The sequence below is a fragment of the Cnephaeus nilssonii genome (assembly GCF_951640355.1).
Source record: "Cnephaeus nilssonii genome assembly, chromosome: X".
Lineage (NCBI taxonomy): Eukaryota > Metazoa > Chordata > Mammalia > Chiroptera > Vespertilionidae > Cnephaeus > Cnephaeus nilssonii.
Genome location: NC_137071.1, coordinates 77135822 through 77157489, shown reverse-complemented (window position 1 = coordinate 77157489; position 21668 = coordinate 77135822). Strand labels below are relative to the sequence as shown.

Sequence of the window (21668 nt, the reverse complement as noted above, 5' to 3'; positions counted from 1 at the left end):
AATAAAATTTCGCCCTGGCTGGTTTGGCTCAGTGGCTAGAGCGTCAGCCTATGGCCTGAAGGGTCCCGGGTTAGATTCCAGGCAAGGGTACATGCCTGGGTTTCGGGCTTAATCCCCAGTGGGGGGCATGCAGGAGGCAGCCAATCAATATTCTCTCTCATTGTTAATGTTTCTATCTCTTTCTCCCGCTCCTTTCTCCTCTGAAATCAAGAAAAATATATTTTAAAAAATAAAATAAAATGTTATCTCCTGTTTCCCATAGCCTCCCTTTCTCACTTAGTGCTGTTGCCTATGTAGGCATTTACTACCTGCTCCCTTTGATTAAAATCTCCTTAGGAAAAATTTGAAATGCATTGCTATCAACAGATTATTAATTTACTTATAACAGCTTCCAGTGTTACCCTTCTTGGGAACAATTTTATCTTAACAAAGAGAGCTCTGTGAACCCTAAACTAATGATATTCTAAGTGTGAAATTTTATGGTCATTGGAAGGTTTAGGGTGGGTGGTGGCTGGTGATTATCATTGACTCCTGAAATCACAGTCACCCATTGTCGTCACATAAATCTGCATAAATACAAACTGATATTCTCCAATAAAGTGATGTACAATTTGATCAGCAGGAAAATATTTTCAAAGGAGCTTTAAGAATTAATACTAGATCAACCAAAGGACTTGTATGCATGCATATAAGCCTAACCAATGGACACAGACACCAGGAGGATGAGGCATGAGTGGGGGCGCAATGGGGGATAAGGACACACATGTAATACCTTAATCAATAAAGAAAGAATAAATAAAAGAAAAAAAAGAATTAATGCTAGAAGAAGTCAATGGGGGGAAAGGGAGACATATGTAATACTTTCAACAATAAAGATTTAAAAAAGTAATGCAAGTACATTTTGTTTTAGAACAATAACTAATTTGCTTTAATGACTTCCAGGTGGTTATACAATTCATGACAAGCCAAACCCCAGAGGTGAAATTGTAATTGGTGGACAGAATATCTCTATGGGATATTTTAAAAATGAAGAGAAGACGGCAGAGGATTATTCTGTGGATGAAAATGGCCAAAGGTGGTTTTGTACTGGTGATATTGGAGAATTCCATCCTGATGGATGTTTGCAGATTATCGGTCAGTGTATTTCCTTGTCTGTGGTTTTCTTTAGGTTTTGCAACTTCAGCATATATGAAAGATAATATTGATCAAGTCATTGATAGGGTTGATGGTTCCATTGGTTTAAACTTAGGGAATGTTATTTAACTTACGTCTGTGCTTCTCCATCTGTAAAATAGGGACATTTTACAGATACAGTGTACTGACCTGGCATGGCTTTTGTTAGTATTAAATGAGTTTATATATGTCAGATATCTAGAACAGGGCAGTGCCTGCATCTAAGTAAGTGGTAGCAACAGCAGCAGCAGCATTTGAGATGGGGAGGATGGGCAGGAAAATAGCAGATGGGTAATAAGGGAACAAAAGTTGCTCAGAAGAGGTTTTTTGTTTCTGTTTTTTTTTTTTTTTTTTTTTTTTTGTCAATGGCAAGTGGTTCTCTATAACCATCTACTGTAACATACCCTATTCTATTCATTCCTCACCTAAGAGGCATTCTGGACACAGTTTCCCTAGTTGCCATTAATATGGCTCTAACTAGCCCTGAACCTTCGGAAATTATAATGTCAATCCTCAACATTAATCTGTTCTTTTGAGAATGTCAGTTGGTTTCGCATTGTTCTTTTTGAGCCTACTAAAATAGACTTGTAAGTTCAGAAATCTATGCCAAATGACCCTTATGCTATTCACTTAATTTATTTTTTAAATATATTTTTATTGATTTTAGAGAGAGAAAAAGGGAGAGGGAGAGAGAGAAACATCGATGAGAGAGAAACATTGATAGGCTGCCTCCTGCATGTCCCCTACTGGGTATTGACCAGCAACCAGGTATGTGCTCTGACCAGGAATCAAATCAGTGACCTCTTGGTTCATGTGTTGATGTTCAACTACTGAGTCACGCTGGCCAGATGCTATTCACTTTAATTAGGCAAAAGTTAAATAAAAATTTGACTAGCTGATAAGGGTTCTGGTCAGGTCTAAAGCCATAAAATTTCCTCAGTCATATTTCTAGTAATCGGTTTAAATCTGCCTCTGGAACCTTATCTGACATGAGTATAGTTAAAAAATTTTAGGGAAATTTGACTTTTTATCTAGAAGTTTGATCTGTTGGGGAAATTTCTAAGAAATATGGCTCAATCTAGAATCAATATACCCCCACCTTTTTTTTTGATCCTTAATTACACTGGAATCAAATGTTTCTTTTGGCATGTAGAGTGGGTTCCCAGGCTATGGGTAGGCAAGTCAACACTCACACGAAGGACATAAGGCAAGCTGATGTTTATTCATGCTGTGTCATCCTGTGCCAGACATCCTTAGAGCACTACCATTTTAACAAGTTAATGTCACATAGGGAAAATGGGTAATTAATATATATTGACCATGTTCTGTATGCCATATATTGTACTGCATGCCTGTATGAGGTAGGCGTCATTATCCTTGATAAAATTGAGGATTGGGAAGGTCTACTGACATGCCCAGGATCATATAACTAGTAACTGGCAGAGTTACCATTCAAGTCTAATGATCCAAAGTCCTGTTCCTTCTATTAACTTTGTTATAATGTTTAATATTATAAGATATTAAAGCTTTCAATATAGTGTATAACATTTTAGCTAGTACTTCTTTATTTTACCTAGGCAATTTCTTTTCTTTAAATATATTTTTATTGATTTCAGAGAGGAAGGGAGAGGGAGAGAAAGATATAGAAACATCAATGATGAGAGAGAATCATTGGTTAGCTGCCTCCTGTATTTTCCCCAGTGGGGATCAAGCCCGCAACCCGGGCATGTGCCCTTGACTGGAATTGAACCCAGGACCCTTCAGTCCATAGGTTGATGCTCTAGCCACTGAGCCAAACAGGCTAGGGCAACCTAGGCATTTTCTTAACTGACATGTATAATAAGATTTTAGAAGTACCTTTGTAAATAAATATTAAGCAATGAGATTAAAAGAAAAATCATAATTGTACAGACCTTAATAAAATGGACTATGGATAACAACATTCTTCATGACTTACAGATCGTAAGAAAGATCTGGTGAAGTTACAAGCAGGAGAATATGTATCTCTTGGGAAAGTGGAAGCTGCATTAAAAAACTGTCCACTTATTGACAACATCTGTGCTTTTGCCAAAAGGTAATTGTAAAAGTTATGTTTGTTTCATATACTTAGAGTAAAAGGATAATTGGAAAAAGTTTGATTATGTATAGTAATAATGAGGGACACATGAAACTTTCATCAGAGTTGGGGAATGTTATATATTTCTGAACGTTCTTGAATTCGATTATTTGCGATAATCCAGACATTTTAACTATTTATTAAACCCCTACTATGTCTTGCAAAATACTATGCCACAAAACTCATTTAAGTTTCATAATAACTGAAACTTAGCATAAGTAATTTTTCCAAGAAGGTAACACAGCTAGTAGAAATTTTCTAAATAAAAAACCTGAGAGATTAAACCATTTTCTTTATATTTCAATGTTTTATTTTTATGGGCTTTATTCATTCCTTTAAAATTTCTGAAAAACACAAGACAAAATTTAGTATCTCAACCATTTACTAACTGTATAGTTTACCAATGTTAAGTATATTTTTCAGAACTCTTCATCTTGGAAATCTAAAACTTTATATCAATTAAACAATCCCCATTTTTCCCTCCCTCTCAGTTCCTGGCCACTACCAATCTACTTTCTGGTTGTTGTTTTTTTAATTTGACTATTCTAGATACCACATATAAATAGAATCATACAGTATTAGCCTCTTTCACTTACCATAATGTCTGCAAGATTCATCTATATTGTAGTATGTGTCAGAATTTCCTTCCCTTTTAAGGTTAAATTATATAACATTGTATATAGAGAGACCACATTTTGTTTAGCCATTCATCCATCATTGGACCTCTTGGTTTGCTTTTACCTCTTGACTATTGTGAATATACTGCTATGAACATGGATATGCAAATATCTCTTCAAGTTCCTGCCTTCATTACTTTCCAATATATACTCAGATGTGGGATTACCGAATCATGTGGTAGTTCTACTTCTATGTTTTGAGGCACTCCCATACTGTTTTTCATAGCAGCGGCACCATTTTTACTTTTCCACCTGTAATACACAAGGGTTCCCATTTCTTAATACCTTCACCAACACTGGTATCTATTTTTTTTATAGTACTCATAGTAATGGGTGAGAGGGAATATCTCTCCCTTAAGAATTGGTGATGTTGAGCATCTTTTCATATGCTTGTTGGCCCGTTTGTATATTACCTCTAGAGAAATGTCTAGTCAAGTCCTTTGTCCATTAAAATTTTGTTCTTTTATTTTCAATTATACAGTACAGTGTTACCAAAAATAGTCACCATGATTTACATTAGATCCTCAGGCTTATTCATCTTATAGTTGAAAGTATGTACCCTTGGCAACCACTTTTCTACTCTCTGTTTCTATGAATTTGACTTTTTATATATAAAGATTCCACGTAGCTGAATAATATTTTATTGTTTGTGTGTGTATATATATATATATATATATATATATATATATATATATATATGTATGTATTCACATCTTTATCCGTTCTTCCGCTGATAGATACCTTGATTGTTTCTATATTTTGGCTATTGTGACTAATGCTGCAATGGACATGGGAACATGGGAATACAGATATATCTTCGATACCCTGTTTTCATTTCCTTTGGATTTATACTGAGGAGTCAAATTGCTGGTTCATATGGTAGTTCTGTTTTAAAATTTTTGAGGCATCTTCATACTTTTTTCCATAGTAGCTGAACCAATTTACATTCCAACCAACAGTGTATGAGGGTTCCCTTTTCTCCACATCCTAGTCAGCACTTATCTCTTGTCTTATGGTTTGTTTGTTTTTTAATTACTCTCTTGTCTTTTTGATAATAACCATTTTAACAGTTATGAAGTAATATCTCATTGTGGTTTTGATTTGCATTTCTTTCTCTGATGATTAGTGATATTGAGTAACTTTTCATTTGCTGGTTGCCCATTTGTATGTCTTCTTTGGGAAAATGTTTATTCAGTACCTCTGCCCTTTTAAAAATCAGACTGTGCTTTATTTATTTATTAATTTTTATTTTTGTTTATGAGTTATTTATAATTTTGTATATTAATTCCTTATCAGCTAGATATATGATTTTCAAATAATTTTTCCTATTCCATAGGTTGTCTTTTTCATTTTGTTCATGATTGCCTTTACTGTGCAGAAGCAGTTTTGTTTGATGAAGTCCCATTTGTTTATTTTTGCTTTTGTTGCCTTTGCTTTTTCTGTCAAATCCAAAAAATCATTGTCAAAACCAATATCAAGGAGCTTATTCCCTATGTTTTCTTCTAAGAATTTTATGGTTTTAGGTCTTTGCCCGCTTTTTAATTGGGTTATTTTTTATTGTTATTGTTGAGTTATAGGTGGTTTTTATATATTATAGATATTAACTGCTTATCAAATACATGATTTACAAATATTTTCTTCAATGCCATAGGTGGCCTTTTCACACTATATTGACTATTTTTTGACACACAGAATTTTAAAAAATTTATGTTGAATTCTCATTTATTTTTTTTATTGTTATTGCCTGTGCTTTTGGTGTCATAGCCAAGAAAGCATTGTGAAATCCAATGTCATGAAGCTTTCCCCGCCTATGTTTTCTTCTAGGTGTTTATAACTTTAGCTCTTACATATTTAGGTCTTCAGTTAATCTTTGTATATGATATAAGGTAAAGGTCCAGTTTCATTCATTTCCATGTGTATGTCTAGTTCTCTCAACACCATTTAATGAAGAAACTGTCCTTTACCCATTGAGTGATCGTGGGACCCTTGTTGAAGATCATTCTACCATATATACAAGGGTTTATCTCTGGGCTCTCTATTCTGTTTCATCGATTTATATTGTCTGTCTTTATGCCAGTACTATGGGCTTTATTCGTAATGAAACTGTAACAAAAAGAAATATGCATTTGAAATTATATTGTAATGTATTATTTCATTGAAAACGTTACTTGTTCTCTGTTTTAATTTCTATTTTGTTTTATATTATGTATTTTTTAGTGACCAGTCCTATGTGATTAGTTTTGTGGTTCCTAATCAGAAAAGGTTGACACTTTTGGCACAACAGAAGGGAGTGGAAGGCTCTTGGGTTGATATCTGCAATAACCCTGCCATGGAAGCTGAAATACTGAAAGAAATTAGAGAAGCTGCAAATGCCAGTAAGTAAGAAATTGCTTGACTTTAAGTCCCTTAAAGTCATTTAATGGTGTCTTGATTAGGTTCTTCAAGATGCCTGTTTTGTTTTGTTTTTATAATAAAATACATGGGTTTAGAAAACTGCTCCTTAAATACGTGTAATGAATTTCCATGTTGGAAGGATTCTTAAACATTATGTAGTAGAATAACCTATCTAGATATTTATTTCATGTTGCAACCTCTTTGCTAAGTGGTCATCTACTCTGTGTTTGGAATGGTCCATCTGTGTTCTGATAGTTCATAATGATGTGACCTTGTGTGGATCTTTTATTATTTATCATTGTGTATCCTACTTGTTGTGGGCACTTTGAATCTACAGGTCTCTGCCCTTTTGTTGTGGGAAATACCTGTGTATCATCTTTTGTTTGTTCTTCTTTCAGTTTTTCCCTCCAAATTCTGTGTTTGTGTTTTTACCTGGGACTATTTTTATATGGAGATTGGACCCCCTGCTTTAATCCTCTAATTTTCTTCTTTTTTCTTTTGTTTTCTACATCAATTTTGTTTATATTCTGGCAGCGTCCTTAACTTTATCATCTTATGTCTTTTGAATTTCCAGTATCAGAATTTTATTTTCCAGAGCTCTTTCCTGCTTTCTCAGTGTTCTTTCAATAGCATCCTGTTGTTCTTTCATATATGCAGTTAATGTGTCCTCCCGTATTCTTCTGAGGATATTAAAGGGATTCCTTTTATGAAGTTATCTTCTTTATTGTCTATTTCCTCCAGGTTCCGCTGTCTGTTTACTTTGGTCATGGCCTCTCATAGATCTGCTGATTTGTCTCTCCATTCACATTTGAAAATGAAGTATTGAAAACCTGTTTGTAAATTTTACTGGGCTCGCTGAAAAGTTATTCAAATGTTAGTGTCTTGAGTCATTGATCCATTTCTCCAAAGATTACTTCTTCAGTCTCTTGCCTGGGGTTGTTAGCCTGACTATCAGTACTCTGGTAGCCAAATAGAGGAAATTGGAAGAAGGCTGGGAGTGGAGTGAGTGAGTCTTAACCTCATTGAAATCTTCTGTTTCCAGCTTTATTCCCTCTCCCTATTGTCCTTGAGTTCAGAGTCTCTAGTTCAGTTTTTCCAAAAAGTAAACCTGTCTCCATCTTGGTTTGCTTCTTACGGGCTTCTTGTTGGCAGTTCTCTTGGCTCCCAAACAGTGACTGCTAGTACATTGCTTTTGGTCTTCTAAAATGTCATAGAACTCTCTCTCCCAGTGTTCACTTTATTTCATTTCAGATTATTTTTTCCTGTGGTTAATGCTTTTTTAGTTTTAAAAATTATTTTAAACTGTTTAAATTATTTCATAGGGGGAGCAGAGTTGAAATATGTCACCTTCATTTTTAATTGGATGCTGTTAACCTAGTTTTAACCTGTTGCTTTTCCTCTTAAAAAATAAAAGTATCATTTTTCTGATTATAGGTTATCTGTATTCATTATATATATTGGACAATATAGAAAAACATAAAGGAGGAAGTAAAAATCACTTGATAGTTATCTTTGGATGGTGACATTGCATTCTGGTATATAATCACCTATGAACATTATCGGTATTTTTATGCCAGTAGATACAGAATTACATTATAATTTTTAATAACTAAATAGTATTCTGTATAAGTGTATCCACTTAAGTTCCTGTTATTGGACTTTTAGGATGAGTTCTTTTTTCCTCAGACTATGTACAAATATAACACAGATCTTGTATACTCAGTTATTTTCTTATGTAATGATTTTCTTAGTATGAATCTCTAAAAATGGATTTTTTTGAGTCAAAGAAAATATATTTTAAAGGCTTTTTCTATATTGCCAAGTAACTCTTCTTTCCCCAGAAAAACTGAACTAGTTTATACTCTTGTCATAGATGCACGAGCACACATATTTTCCTAACCACACTACTATTATTTATTTTTAAATTAACTACTTAGGTTCAATATTTGTTTCAAAATATAGGTAGTAATGTTAGCTAGAAAGTTGAAGTTGAAAAACCGTATTTCCTTAAGAAAAACATTCTTATTATTAACTCTGGGCACTGTAAAGTTATTTAAATATCAGTTGCCTATTATAACCATAAAGACAGTGACTTAATGTTTCTTTTTCTTAATGATGGTTTTGTTAATTATGGCATTATTGATATAGCACACTTTTAATATCACCATGCTACCAGAGTTTTTAATTGTTATAAATCCTGGTTTGCCCCCCTTTAAATGTAGCATTTCAAAAAGTATTTCAGCCTATAAGCTATTAGTCACTCTCTGAATGTACTCATGGAGTAGAATGTGATTTGAATAATTTGTCATTGCACATGTAACGGTGAAAAGCAGTAATGGGGAAAATCAAGATGTATTACAATCAGGTGGAAAATGGAATAAAATTCTAGGACCTGCTAGGCCCCCATAACATTTCTATGCTGGAATGAGGAATGAAATTGAACAACTCATGATTTGGATAATAAACTTAACATTAGCTGAACGCATAAGCTTTTCTGTGCCACAAAGATTTCTCGTCAACCTTTTGCTTGAAATTATAATTTCAAGACTTATACCAAAATGTATAAAATAATCTTGATTGAATCCATCTATATCTGTCTGAACTTATACATATTTCATAGCAGTCCTTTTCATGTTTTAAATATACTTGTGAGGTATATGTAGTATCATAAGAACACAAAGTATGGAATTGTTTTGAGGTGATTTTTCAACTACCAATGGGAAGAAAAAGTGCTCTTTACTCCCACCTGCTGGTCACATTTTATAGTGTTCTGGGTAATTCAGAGAAAAATGCCACATTGTAAGATCATTTTTGTTTTTTCTTTCCACTAATCTTGCCTACTTATTGGCATTTTATTCTGTTTATAGGAAACTGTGATTGCTCTTTGCTCCCTATAGTCTGTGGTACTAGATAACGTTTAGGAGTTCCCCAAACAAAACCTCTAATGCAGCCTTTTTTTTTTAAGCTTTGAACAGGATTTTAGTTAATAAAGATTAAATATAGGAACTTTTATATAAATGTGTTAAATTTGCTTTTATGCAACTGAACTAATGTGCCTGCCTTGTCCCATTTTTTAAGTGTTTCTGGTTTGAACCTGTGTGAGTAGGGACAGTAATATGGAAGAAAAGGTTTTGAAGGCAAATCTATAGTTGAGAATTTGTTTCCTTGAGATCCAAATGTGAACTTAGGAACAGATGGGCTTATTTCAGGCACTGCTATGTAACGGCTATAATATATCAACAGGGTAGACATGGTTGATTTGAGCAAGTTTTTGTTCCTTTTCTACCTGTTCAGGCATTACTTTTAAAGTTGGTTCTAAGTAATTTGAACAATTATTTTTCACACTCAGCTTTATAATTTTCTCTCATTTTTAATAAGAAACTAATTTAACCAATCTTTCATAAAACTCAGGCTAGTATTAGAACAAAAACTTCCATGAATTTGAATTCTTTTGTACTTGTCACTAAAACCAAGTTGTTTCTAAAGTCACCTAGGCTATTAGCAGTAGTTTTTAAACATGCAGATGTTTGCTTTTTCAAAATTGGTGTTTTAAATAATTGCATATAAAATAAAGCTCATCTGTAGATTCATATTACTGTCAATGGGCCTTCAGAATTTTAAGGATGAGCTTGTATTAGTAAGTAATGATGAAATGTAATTTATTGAATTTAAAATTATTAAATACTGTATTTATTGCTTCTGTGTCCTTATTTTCTTACATTTCTTTCAAGATGTTGAGTTGTCTCTCTCAAATAATAAATATGCTGCATTTTATACCAATGAAAAGTATGAAATTCACCATCCCCTTTTTGAATCTGATTTAAACGTTTAATAAAGCTCATGAAGAACAGTTGTCTAGAGACTTAATTTTCTGTAGAATGAATTAATAAATGTGGATATATTTATTGAGGGATGTCATGTAGCCCTGTGGATGGCAGTGAACAAAACAAATACCCTGCTTTTATAATAGGCGAGACAAATATATAATACATCAGGTGGTCAGGTTTTTTTTTAAGAAAACATTGTAAGAAGATATAGAGAGACAGAGACAAAGGGACTTCTGTTTTGTTATGAGTGGCCAGGTAAGTCCTCTCTGAGGAGGTGGCATTTGAGTGGATAACGGGATGAAGTAAGGAAGTGAGCTGTGCATCTGCAATGGGGAAGACCATCCCAGACAGAGGGGATGACAAGTAGAAAGACTCTGAAGAGGGAGGTTGTCTACATATATATTAGAATAAAAAATTCATACATCAAAACTATCTAACTGAAGCAATTTATATATACTTTGAGGAACATAAAATGAAATTGTAAGCTAGTGGTATCATTAACTAACATACAATTAAATAAGTTTGCTTCATCACCTGCATCATCTAGGTAAATCCTGCAAAATTCATGTTTTATTAATTGTTTCTCTCCCACTTCCCCACCCCCTCCCACTGCACCTGCCCTCTTCTCATTTCAGTGAAGTTGGAGCGTTTTGAAATTCCAATCAAGGTTTGCTTGAGCCCAGAACCATGGACCCCTGAAACTGGTTTGGTCACTGATGCTTTCAAACTGAAAAGGAAAGAACTGAAGAACCATTACCTCAAAGACATTGAGAGAATGTATGGGGGCAAATAAAATGCTGTTCTCTTTACAATTGTGCAGTAGGTGGCCTGGTGGTTTTTCAGACTTTTAAGCCTTGTTGAACTGTCTGTTAGAATGTGAAGTATATAATTCTAAAGACATGATAATAAAAAAATAAAAAAAGTGATTAAAATAATTGTTGAATCAACTTTAACTTAGTTTTGCATAGTTGTAGTGAAGCTGAAATTGAAAAATTGCTTCCTTTTAGCTGTTATTAATTTTAGAGTAAAAATTCTGTTTTTAAAAATTAGCCTAAGATACTTGTTTTTATGAGAAAATTATTTAATGTTGAACAAAACTAATTGGAGTTGTAGTAGAATGTAGTTTAATGAAATTTGCAGCTTCCAATGTCTATTATCTTCCTAGTTCAAAGGAAGCTTAAAAATATTAAGCACGACAAAAAATAGGTATTAACACTACTCAAAACAGAAGTGCTACAGGCCTTTTAAATTCTCTTCCAACCATTTGTCCTGAAGGGGAAATTAAATCATAATATAACATAGAGAATCAACACCGGGCAAAACATTTTAGGATTCATAATTGTTGCATAGGTTAGAATATAATTATTATATATTGTGAATAATTACAGTGACTGAATTAAGAATAAAACAACATAAACTCACCAAAAATATCTAGTAATATATTTAAAGGGAAACTGAACTGCTTTTTTTGAAACTTGGAGGTCTAAAATCAGTAACTGTAATTATTTGAATGACTAAAGATTTCTTAAGTACATTTGAAAAAATGGTGAAAATTATCTTTCTCTGTTCAAAATAGAAGACTGAGACCAAGAGTAAAATGATAGGAAGTTATTCAAGTTTTAATAGGAAGCATTTTCTCTGTCAGAAAAGATGAAATCATAAGTGTTTATAGAGTTATCACCCTTGCACAGCACTAAACCTGGGAAAGGATTTAGACTCTGAATTTATCTTTGATAACAGGGACTGATTTTAAAATGTGCTCATATTAAATTACACATGTAATTTAAGTTGTGTTTGCAGTTCCGATTGTATTTTTGAGCAATAGTTTGTATTTCGAAAGCCTTTCATTTTGCTTTAATTTTAGCAAAGCGGGTTATGACTTCCCCAATATCTTGTTTGAATGTATGAATGATTAATTAACTTGGATGAGTTTGGGGAAGTTAAAGGGGAGAACACACTGTTACTACTTTTTTCCTGTTTGTGAGAAGAGTTTAGAAACTGGAAAATGCTGGATTCGGGAGAAGGGAAGTTACTTAATAAGGAGCTGATATTTGTACAGTAACTTGGCATGTGGGCTTCTTTTTGAATCTTTAATTAAAATCAGGGATTATATGTCCCTGATAGATATTCACACTTGAACCCTTGAACCATAGTTACTGTAAACAGCAAAAATTCTTAATACTGTTACTCTTTGCACTTTTTTCTTAATCATTTCATATATAGCTTATATTGCTTTGTACAGATGTGGGCCACCACTGCAACAAAATACATTCTTTTTGCTCTAAAATATTTATAAGGACACTATTTAAATGTTATGTATATGGTGGTAAAAAGGAAAAAAATCATCTGGTGTTATTTTTAGCAAGAAGGTTTTTGTAAAGATTTCTGTTCAGTGTTCTGCATTGTAAAATTCAAGGCAAGTTCTCCCTGCAGTTTTGTATATGTGAGTATTCTCATTCTTCCAAACTTGCCTTTGAGGAGTGATGAACCATTGTTATCAAGTAGACTACTATTCAGCTTCTACTGTTCCTGGCCCACTGTTGATCCTTTAAAGATGATTTCCTTAGACATTTTCAATATGTGACTTTCCCCCACATTCGGAATGGTGATTTTAAATGTGCAAGTGCATGCATATTCAGATATTTGCACCCCCACCCACTTCCATCTCCCGAAAGCTAGACCACTGCCAACTAATCTGTTGTGTAGGTCCTTTAGAAATACGTAATTAACACTTAAGGTTGGGTGCTTCTAATTCTTTGCGAAAATCCAAATATTGTTAAGGGACCAGGGAGATGCCATTACCCTCTGATTTTTCATTAGGAACTATACATATTTATGTAAACAGATCTTTCCATATTCATAGTGACTTTTTAAGTAGTTTAGCCTAAAGATTTTGATCCTACATTTCTATACGTGTTTAAATCATTCGCTGCTCTTACATGTCAGCCATTCAAATAAAGTGTACTTTAAAAATTTACTACAGTTAATGTACATTTCTAAGTAGAACACGTGTGACCTTTGCTTTAATTTAATGAAAGTGTCTTGCCTCCTTGATATTTGTATTGATTCTTTTTTTTTCTAGAGTGGATATATAATTGTATGGCTTTTCAGAACAGAGACACAGGTGAATGATTTAAAAAGTCAGAAGTTAAAGAAAGTAATGTTTCTTTGGTCATAAAGACAGATTAAAAATCCTCGTCTATATTTTCTTGATAGCATAGGGCAAATGTTTTGAGGTAAGATGAAAACAGGTTAAGACTGTATGGTATTTGGTATTTGGAGAGAAATATTTTAATTTTCAAATGTAGTTACAAATTAGAATGTATTCATATTTGTACTTTCTGTTTAAATGCACGATTGCAGGATTGTTACTTGGATTTTTGTGTTTATTCTTGAAAGCTGTTCTTGTTTTTAAGTTTGTACTCGAATCTCAAGAAATAAATTCACCCATGTTATCAAGTTAATTTGTGCTTAATTCTGCACCAAGGTAAAATCTGCAAGTTTGAAGAATATTAGCCAAACTTTTAAATACATATATTTAAAGTATTCATCTTTAAGTTTATGGAGTTGTATTAAGCAGTCAACCTGGTTTGTATAAGATCCACCCATACTCCCGTTTGTAGTATTTGAACCCAAAGCTGTTACTTTGAAGCAATTAATAGAGTAGAACCCTTTAACACTGATATTGTGAGACAAAACATAGTGATATTGTGTGAATTATTAGTAGGTGCTAATAAATGATAACTGTTGCATTTAGTCTAATTAAAATTTATGGAGAAATTAATTTATCTGATTATATTATGGGTTTTTTTATAAAAAAAAGTGTTAGAGCTCTGGAATCAGACTTCCTCAGTCTATTTCCTGGCTTTGCCATTCACTAGCTTTGTGACTTTGGTTGGGCAAGTGACTTACATCCCTCAGCTGCATTTCTTCATCTGGAAAAGTGGGGTTGACTGATAATAGGATCTAGCTCATAGGGTGGTTGTTAGGTAACATGAGTCAATTCATATAAAGTGTTTAAAACATAGTAAACTTATGTTGACTATCACCATTATCATCATTATTGTATTTAGACAGTATTCATCAGTCAGGTTGTTTAATGTATTGCTAGCACACTCAGGGCCTTAAGGGATTAATTGCCTCCTGCTGAAGACTTTGTAGAAAGAGTTCTGGTTTCAGAGGTGAGGAGACATGGGCTCATTCTTTCACTAGCTTTGCAACCATGGACAAATCTCATAACACCCTCTCACCCCCTTAACCTTAGTTTCTTCTTCCCTTTTATTAAAAAAAAAGACTGGACTTCAAAAAATATTTTTTTTGCAAAAAGGGAAAGTTGAATGACAGAAGATGTAAGGAATGTAATAGTCTATGAGGTCCATCACAACTAGCTTTTTTGTGTCTTTTTTAATTATTTATTGTTTAAAGTATTACATATAATATTACATATGTCTCCTTTGCCCCCTTGACCTCTCCCCGGCCACCCGCATCCCCCAGCACATGCCCTCACCCCCCTAGTGTCTGTGTTCATTGGTTATGCTTATATGCATGCATACAAGTCCTTTGGTTGATCTCTTATCTGCCCCCCTCCCCTGCCTTCCCGCTGAAGTTCCATGGTCTGTTCGATGCTTCTCTGTCTCTGGATCTATTTTTATTCATCAATTTATGTTGTTCATTATATTACACAAATGAGTGAGATCATGTGGTATTTATCTTTCTCCGACTTGCTTATTTCGCTTAGCGTCATGCTCTGTAGGTCCATCCATGCTGATGCTAATGGTAAGAGTTCTTTCTTTTTTACAGCAGAGTAGTATTCCATTGTGTAGATGTGCCACAGTTTTTTAATCCATTCATCTGCTGATAGGCACTTAGTTGCTTCCAAATCTTAGCTATTGAAAATTGTGCTGCTATGAACATAGGGGTGTGTATATCCTTTCTGATTGGTGTTTCTGATTTCTTGGGATATGTTCCCCACAACTAGCTTTTGTGTAATTTTGCTGTCCCTAGGTTTTGTTTGTTCTCTTTTGTTTTTTTAAATGATGCTCTAGATCCCAAGTTTCCTGTAGGGATATGAGGCTGTGGATAATGCCATCACAAGAAGTGAGGAATCTACTAAGTACAAGGAGTCTCTGTAATTCTTATGTTCTCTCTTTTTTTAAAAAAATCAGGGTTCTGTACAGATCATTGAAAGCAGTTCTTTCAAACTTTTTTACTGTGATTCACATTGCTGTGTGCAAATGCTTATGTGTATATCAAATAATATTTTATAACAATGTTTATGTGAAAAAAACAATATGAATGTGATGCTCACTGACTTTCTTTTTTTATTTAAATGCTGATTGTGACCCAAATTGGTTCAAGGCCCCACAAGATAATGCTATCCAATAGAACTTTCTGTGAAGCTGGAACTCTTCTGTGTCTGTGCTATCCATCACAGTAACTACTAGCCACATGTAGCTATTGAGCATTTGAAATGTTAATGTGACTGAGGAACTGAATTTTAAATTTCATTCCATGTTGAATAGCACAGCTGTACAGACTTTGCAAGACACAGTTTAGAAAGGATAGGTTAAAATAAGCTACTCTACAAAGTTTATTAAAGAAAGCTTCCCCTGGTCTCATCTTTTTTAATTCCTCTACCTCAGAGGCAACCACTTTCAACTTTTAGTGGATTATTTGGATGTTTACTGTCTTGTATCTAAATAATGTGCTTGTTGTGTTGCTGCTTCTCAACTTTGTCATGATTTATTGACCTCTTACTATACTGAAGAACACTTCCTATCCTCCCAATATATATGTGTACTTAGGTAAATAAGTGTTTAAATGATAATAACTATGCTATGCAGAGCTGAAACGTATAGTAAGAAAACTGATTAATTTTATTTTTCTGCACTTATTTAATACTCTTTCTTGCATTTGCTTGGCTTTCTATGTACTTGTCACTAATAATTCAACCTCAGACTACCAATTGTCTTCTCTCAAGATATGCAGATAACAAGAATTCTAACAATTTCATCTTATGGAAGAAATCTGTCCTAGAACCATCTGACCTACATCAATCTAGATCATTCATCCTCCTGTATCTGGTACAGGGCCATTTCTTAGGATCTACCTTCACCATCATCCTAAGAGTTCCCTTCACCTTTATCATGTGTTGGATCTCTTATTTCAGGCATCCCATGTCTTTTTCTTACTTGGATTATTTCCTCTTTGATGCAATACATCTTGTAGTAGCTTACTGAGAATGGATATATGGAAGTTGCATTTCAGACCTTAATTGATAATTTGGTTGGATGTACAATTCTAGATTGAAAGTGTTCCCTCCATTGACATTAAGCTCCCAGTGTTAATTTTGGCAATTCGAAGCCTTTCCAATTTCTCCCATCCCTTCTATGTGACTTGTTTTCCTTTGTAGAAGATCATAAAATTTCTGTGCTCTAAAATCTCATGATCATGTGTTTTGGTGTGGGTATGTTTCCATTCATTGTACTAGGCCAGTGGTCGGCAAACTCATTAGTCAACAGAGCCAAATATCAACAGTACAACGATTGAAATTTCTTTTGAGAGCCAAATTTTTTAAACTTAAACTTCTTCTAACACCACTTCTTCAAATTAGACTCGCCCAGGCCGTGGCATTTTGTGGAAGAGCCACACTCAAGGGGCCAAAGAGCTGCATGTGGCTCGCGAGCCACAGTTTGCCGACCACGATACTAGGCCATTTCAATCCAGAAACTCACATGTACACCTGTTCTGAGAAATTTTCTTAAATTTAGTTTATTTTCTCCCTCCATTTTCTTCTCTCTCTTTTGGACTTCTGATGTTCAAATGATGAGTCACTTGGGTTGATCCTTAATTGTTTTTATGTTTTTGTTCCTTCTTTTCATCTTTAAAAAAATATTTCTTGGAGATTTCCTCTACTGGCTATTTTAGCTCTTCTTTTGAATTTTTCACTTCTGCTATCATGTTTATAATTTCTAAGAGCTGTGATTTGTTGTTGTTCTAAATATTCTTTTCTCAGTACTTGCTTCATGGTATTTTTATTTTTATTTTTTATTTTATTTTATTTTTTAATTTAATAAATCTTTATTGTTCAGATTATTACAATTGTTTCTCCTTTTTCCCCCCATAGCTCCCCTCCACCGGGTTCCCACTCCACCCTCTGCCCTTACCTGCCCCCCACTGTCCTCATCCATAGGTGTACGATTTTTGTCCAGTCTCTTCCCATACCCCCCACACCCCTTTCCCCTGAGAATTATCAATCCATTCCCATTCTATGCCCCTGATTCTATTATATTCATCAGTTTATTTTGTTCCTCAGATTTTTAATTCACTTGATTTTTAGATTCACTTGTTGATAGATATGTATTTGTTGTCATTTTGTTGTTCATAATTTTTATCTTTACCTTTTTCTTCTTCTTCCTCTTCTTAAAGAATACCTTTCAGCATTTCATATAATACTGGTTTGGTGGTGATGAACTCCTTTAGCTTTTTCTTGTCTGTGAAGCTCTTTATCTGATCTTTAATTCTGAATGAGAACTTTGCTGGGTAGAATAATCTTGGTTGTAGGTTCTTGCTATTCATCATTTTGAATATTTCTTGCCACTCCCGTCTGGCCTGCATAGTTTCTGTTGAGAAATCAGCTGACAATCATATGGGTGCTCCCTTGTAGGTAATTAACTGTTTTTCTCTTGCTGCTTTTAATATTCTCTCTTTGTCTTTTGCCCTTGGCATTTTAATTATGATGTGTCTTGGTGTGGTCCTTTTTGGATTCCTTTTGTTTGGGGTTCTGTGTGCTTCCTGGACTTGTCAGTCTATTTCTTTCACCAGGTGGGGGAAGTTTTCAGTCATTATTTCTTCAAATAGGTTTTCAGTATCTTGCTCTCTCTCTTCTTCTGGCACCCCCATAATTCGGATGTTGGTACGCTTGAAGTTGTCCCAGAGGCTTTTTATACTATCTTCAAATATTTGGATTCTTTTTTGCTTTTTGTTTTTCCGGTTGGGTGTTTTTTGCTTCTTTGTATTTCAAATCTTTGACTTGATTCTTGCATTCCTCTGGTCTGCTGTTGGGTCTCTATATAATATTTTTTATTTCAGTCAGTGTATGCTTAATTTCCAGTTGGTCCTTTTTCATATCCTCCAGGGTCTTGTTAAATTTATCAGCCTTTTCTAGGAAATTCTTGAAAAACCTTATAACCATGGTTTTGAACTCTATATCAAGCCGTTTGTTTTCCTCCATTTCTTTTGTTTGTGACCTGTTTCTTTGTCTCCGCATTTTCGCTGCTTCCCTGAGTTGGTAGGGTGGCTTTGTGTGCTAGATGTCCTATAGGGGCCAGTGGGTCAGCCTCCCAGTTACCTGAGGTGGACACACTTGGTGCACCCCTTTGTGGACTGTGTGTACAGCCTTGTTGTAGTTAAGTCTAGATTGTTGTTGGTGTCACTGGGAGGAATTGACCTACAGGCCAATTGGCTGTGAGGACCCACTGTGTCTGTAATGGAAGAAATGCTGCACTGGAGACATGCTTATGGGGCAGGACTTGATTCAGTAGGGCTTTGGTGCTCACTGAGTCTGCCTCTTGAATGTGTCACTTATAGATGTGAGTAGTTGAAATCTGGTGTCGTCTCACACTGACCACTAGATACACTAGCTTCTGGATTTCCAATGGGGTGCAGGTCAGCTACTGTCTAAGACCACCCAACAGGAGCTACAGCAAGAACTACAGTTTTCTCCTCTTTGCTTGGGGTTTGGAGTTTTTGGGGCTGTCTACCAGAGCTGCAGTTTGTTTGGTTAAGCTGCAATAGGGCAGGCCATTTATATGCAAAAGCCGCTGTGTGGAGCTTGGGTGGGTTTGTAGATTGTGCGGGGCAGGGTCTCAGAGAGTCACTAGGCTAGAACGTGGCAAACAGCAATGGCTGCCAGTCAGCCGTCTCTGTGTCTCCGCGTTTCCAAGTCCCCGCGTTCCATGCCCCAGTGCAGTGAACAACGATTGCTGGGCGCACCTCTGCAAGAAAGTCACCCTCACTTTCCGACCCGATGCCAGACAGTCCAGCTTCTCCCCGTAGGAGTTTGGGACCCCAGCGTCTCCCCAGAAACTGGAGTTAAGAGTAATCGGGAGCTTGTCTCCCTTTGGGTTGAAAAAGGCAGCACAACCAGACACCCGCCGCCAGCCCGATTCGCGTGCCTTTGTACCTCAGCTTTTCAGTGCTTGTGCACGTCTCATTGCTCTTTTCTCTTTCCTTCTAGTTGTAGAACTTCCACTCAGCCAGCTTTCCCGTGGTTCTGGGTGATAGACGTTTTGTCTTTTAGTTGTAGTTTTGAAATTGTTGTGCGAGGCAGCAGTTTAGTGTTTACCTATGCCGCCATCTTGGTTTCTCTGCTTCATGGTATTTTAAAAAAGATTTTCTTTTTAGCTTTCTTTACCATGCAGAGCAAATTTACTCCAATTTAGCTTTTTTCTTTATTACTTTTTTCTCTGTTCTATGAAAATAATTGATAATCCTTGCCTGCTTGGTTATTAGAAGAAAGTACTAGAAAGCTGACTGGAAGGTCTAAGTGTGTGTGGAGCTATTAAGAGCTTTGCTGTAAGGTGATTTTGTCTGAGCCATTTGCAAATCCCACATCAGTATCTTTAGAATTTTCCTCTAGGGCGGATTGGATTCTCCTGTGAGAAGTTTCTTCCAATCTCTTGTATGGAGGGTGAATTTTGAACTACCAGTATTCTGGGGAATCGTATGCCAAAAAACGGCTGGGGAGAGGGTTGCTTCTGTATTCATCATGCATACAATTGCTTCATTGCCATGTTTTCTGTCCTGTTGCCAATGTCCCCTCAATTTTCCTTCTTCAATTTTCTGCTGGGGTGAGAAATGGGCAGTATGGTTGAGGGAAGTGGTTGATGGATCTGTGTTTTTTTTTTTAAACAGCTGCTTCAGTCTTTGCCCCGCTATAACAGAATACCATACATGGTATGGCTTAAACATCATTTATCTCTCACAGTTCTGGAGGCACTAAGTCTGAAATAAGGGTGCCAGTATTGTCGGGTTCTTGGTGGGAGCCCCTTCCTGGTTTACAGATAGACAATCTCTTGCTGTATCTCACATGGCAAAGAGCAGAGAGAGCAAAGTATTGTGTCTCTTATAAGGGCACTAACCTCATCACTTCCCAAAGACCCCATTTCCTAATCACATTGGGGATTAAAACTTCAACCTAGGGCTGGCATGGTTCATTGGTTGAGCATCAGTCTATGAACCAGGAGGTCACAGTTAGATTCCTGGTCAGGGCACATGCCCGGGTTGCATGCTTGATCCCAAGTATGGGGTGTGCAGGAGGCAGCTGTTTAATGATTCTCCCTCATCATTGATGTTTCTATCTGTCCTTTTCCCTTCCTTTCCAAAATCAATAAAAACATATTTTAAAATAAACTTCAACAGCCCAAAACATAAGCTTTCAATCAGTCCTTTATTTCGCTTTAGCCCCTTTACTTCCACTTGTAGAAGTACCTGGTCCTGCCATTTTCAGAGCCCTTTGGACATTATACACAATATAAATAGTTTGTTTCTCTTTTTTCTCACTGCCCATTTAGGATTGTATAAAGATTTGACTTTACACCAGTATCTGGCTTCCAAAAATTATTACTGTTTTCATTTATATTTCTTCTGTCCTTGCGGGTTTACACTTTTTAAAAAATTACTTAGTATAATTTTAGTGAGTTTTCTTTCTGTCTTTTATTTTTTTACCCAGGAGGTTTCTTTTAAAAAAATATTTTTATTGATTTCAGAGCAGAAGAGAGAGGGAGAGAGATAGAAACATCAATGATGTGAGAGAATTATTGATGGGCTGCCTCCTGCATATCCCTCACTCAGGATCGAGCCTGCAACCAGGGCATGTACCCTGATCAGGAATAGAACTGTGACTTCCTGGTTCATAGGTTGATGCTCAACCACTGAGCCATATTGGTCGGGCCCCCAAGGTTTCTTTATTAAATATGATGAAGTGTATATATAAATTATTAAGGGGTGCTTAGCTACTCACCAAAATAGCTGAACTTTAAAAAAAAAACACACCACCTGACAATATTAAGTGATGGTGACAACGTGGAATAAAGCATGTAAATTCTCATACATTACTGGAGGGTGTGGAAATTGGTGCAGCCGTTTTTTGAAACTGTTTCACTATTAATAAAGCTAAATATACATTTAACCAGTGACCTAGCCATCCCACTTCCAGGTATATACCCAGGAGAAATAAGGACAGCCGGTTCTCAATGTTGTCGATAGGTTCTGCAACTTTAAGTAAAATTTTTACCATAGGCTAATTGATGTAACAAGAGTTAACTTCTTATGGCATCTCATCTGCGTTCTAATGAAATATTAAATGAAACTATGCTATTCGAGGACCTGCTGTACTTCTGTCCACATATAAGAATTATAGCAGCACTACTAATACTGATCCCAAATTGGAAACAACTAAAACAGCCATCAACAGAATAA

The 21668-nt window shown here is 35.3% G+C and overlaps 1 protein-coding gene across 9 annotated transcripts in view; it reads left to right on the top strand.

Moving 5' to 3' along the window:
* ACSL4 (acyl-CoA synthetase long chain family member 4) overlaps nt 1–13992 on the top strand; it is an 84072-nt gene extending 70080 nt beyond the window's left edge. For 3 of the 9 annotated variants that reach the window (XM_079765117.1, XM_079765116.1, XM_079765118.1), the window contains 4 exons: nt 943–1134; nt 3133–3247; nt 6184–6341; nt 10823–13992. In XM_079765117.1, coding sequence (XP_079621243.1) covers nt 943–1134; nt 3133–3247; nt 6184–6341; nt 10823–10980 — 623 coding nt within the window. In that variant the 3' untranslated portion in view covers nt 10981–13992. The remainder of the gene's footprint in view (nt 1–942; nt 1135–3132; nt 3248–6183; nt 6342–10822) is intronic. The other 6 variants (XM_079765122.1, XM_079765121.1, XM_079765123.1 and 3 more) reach the window with 3 other exon arrangements.
* Nucleotides 13993–21668: the final 7676 nt, after the last annotated feature.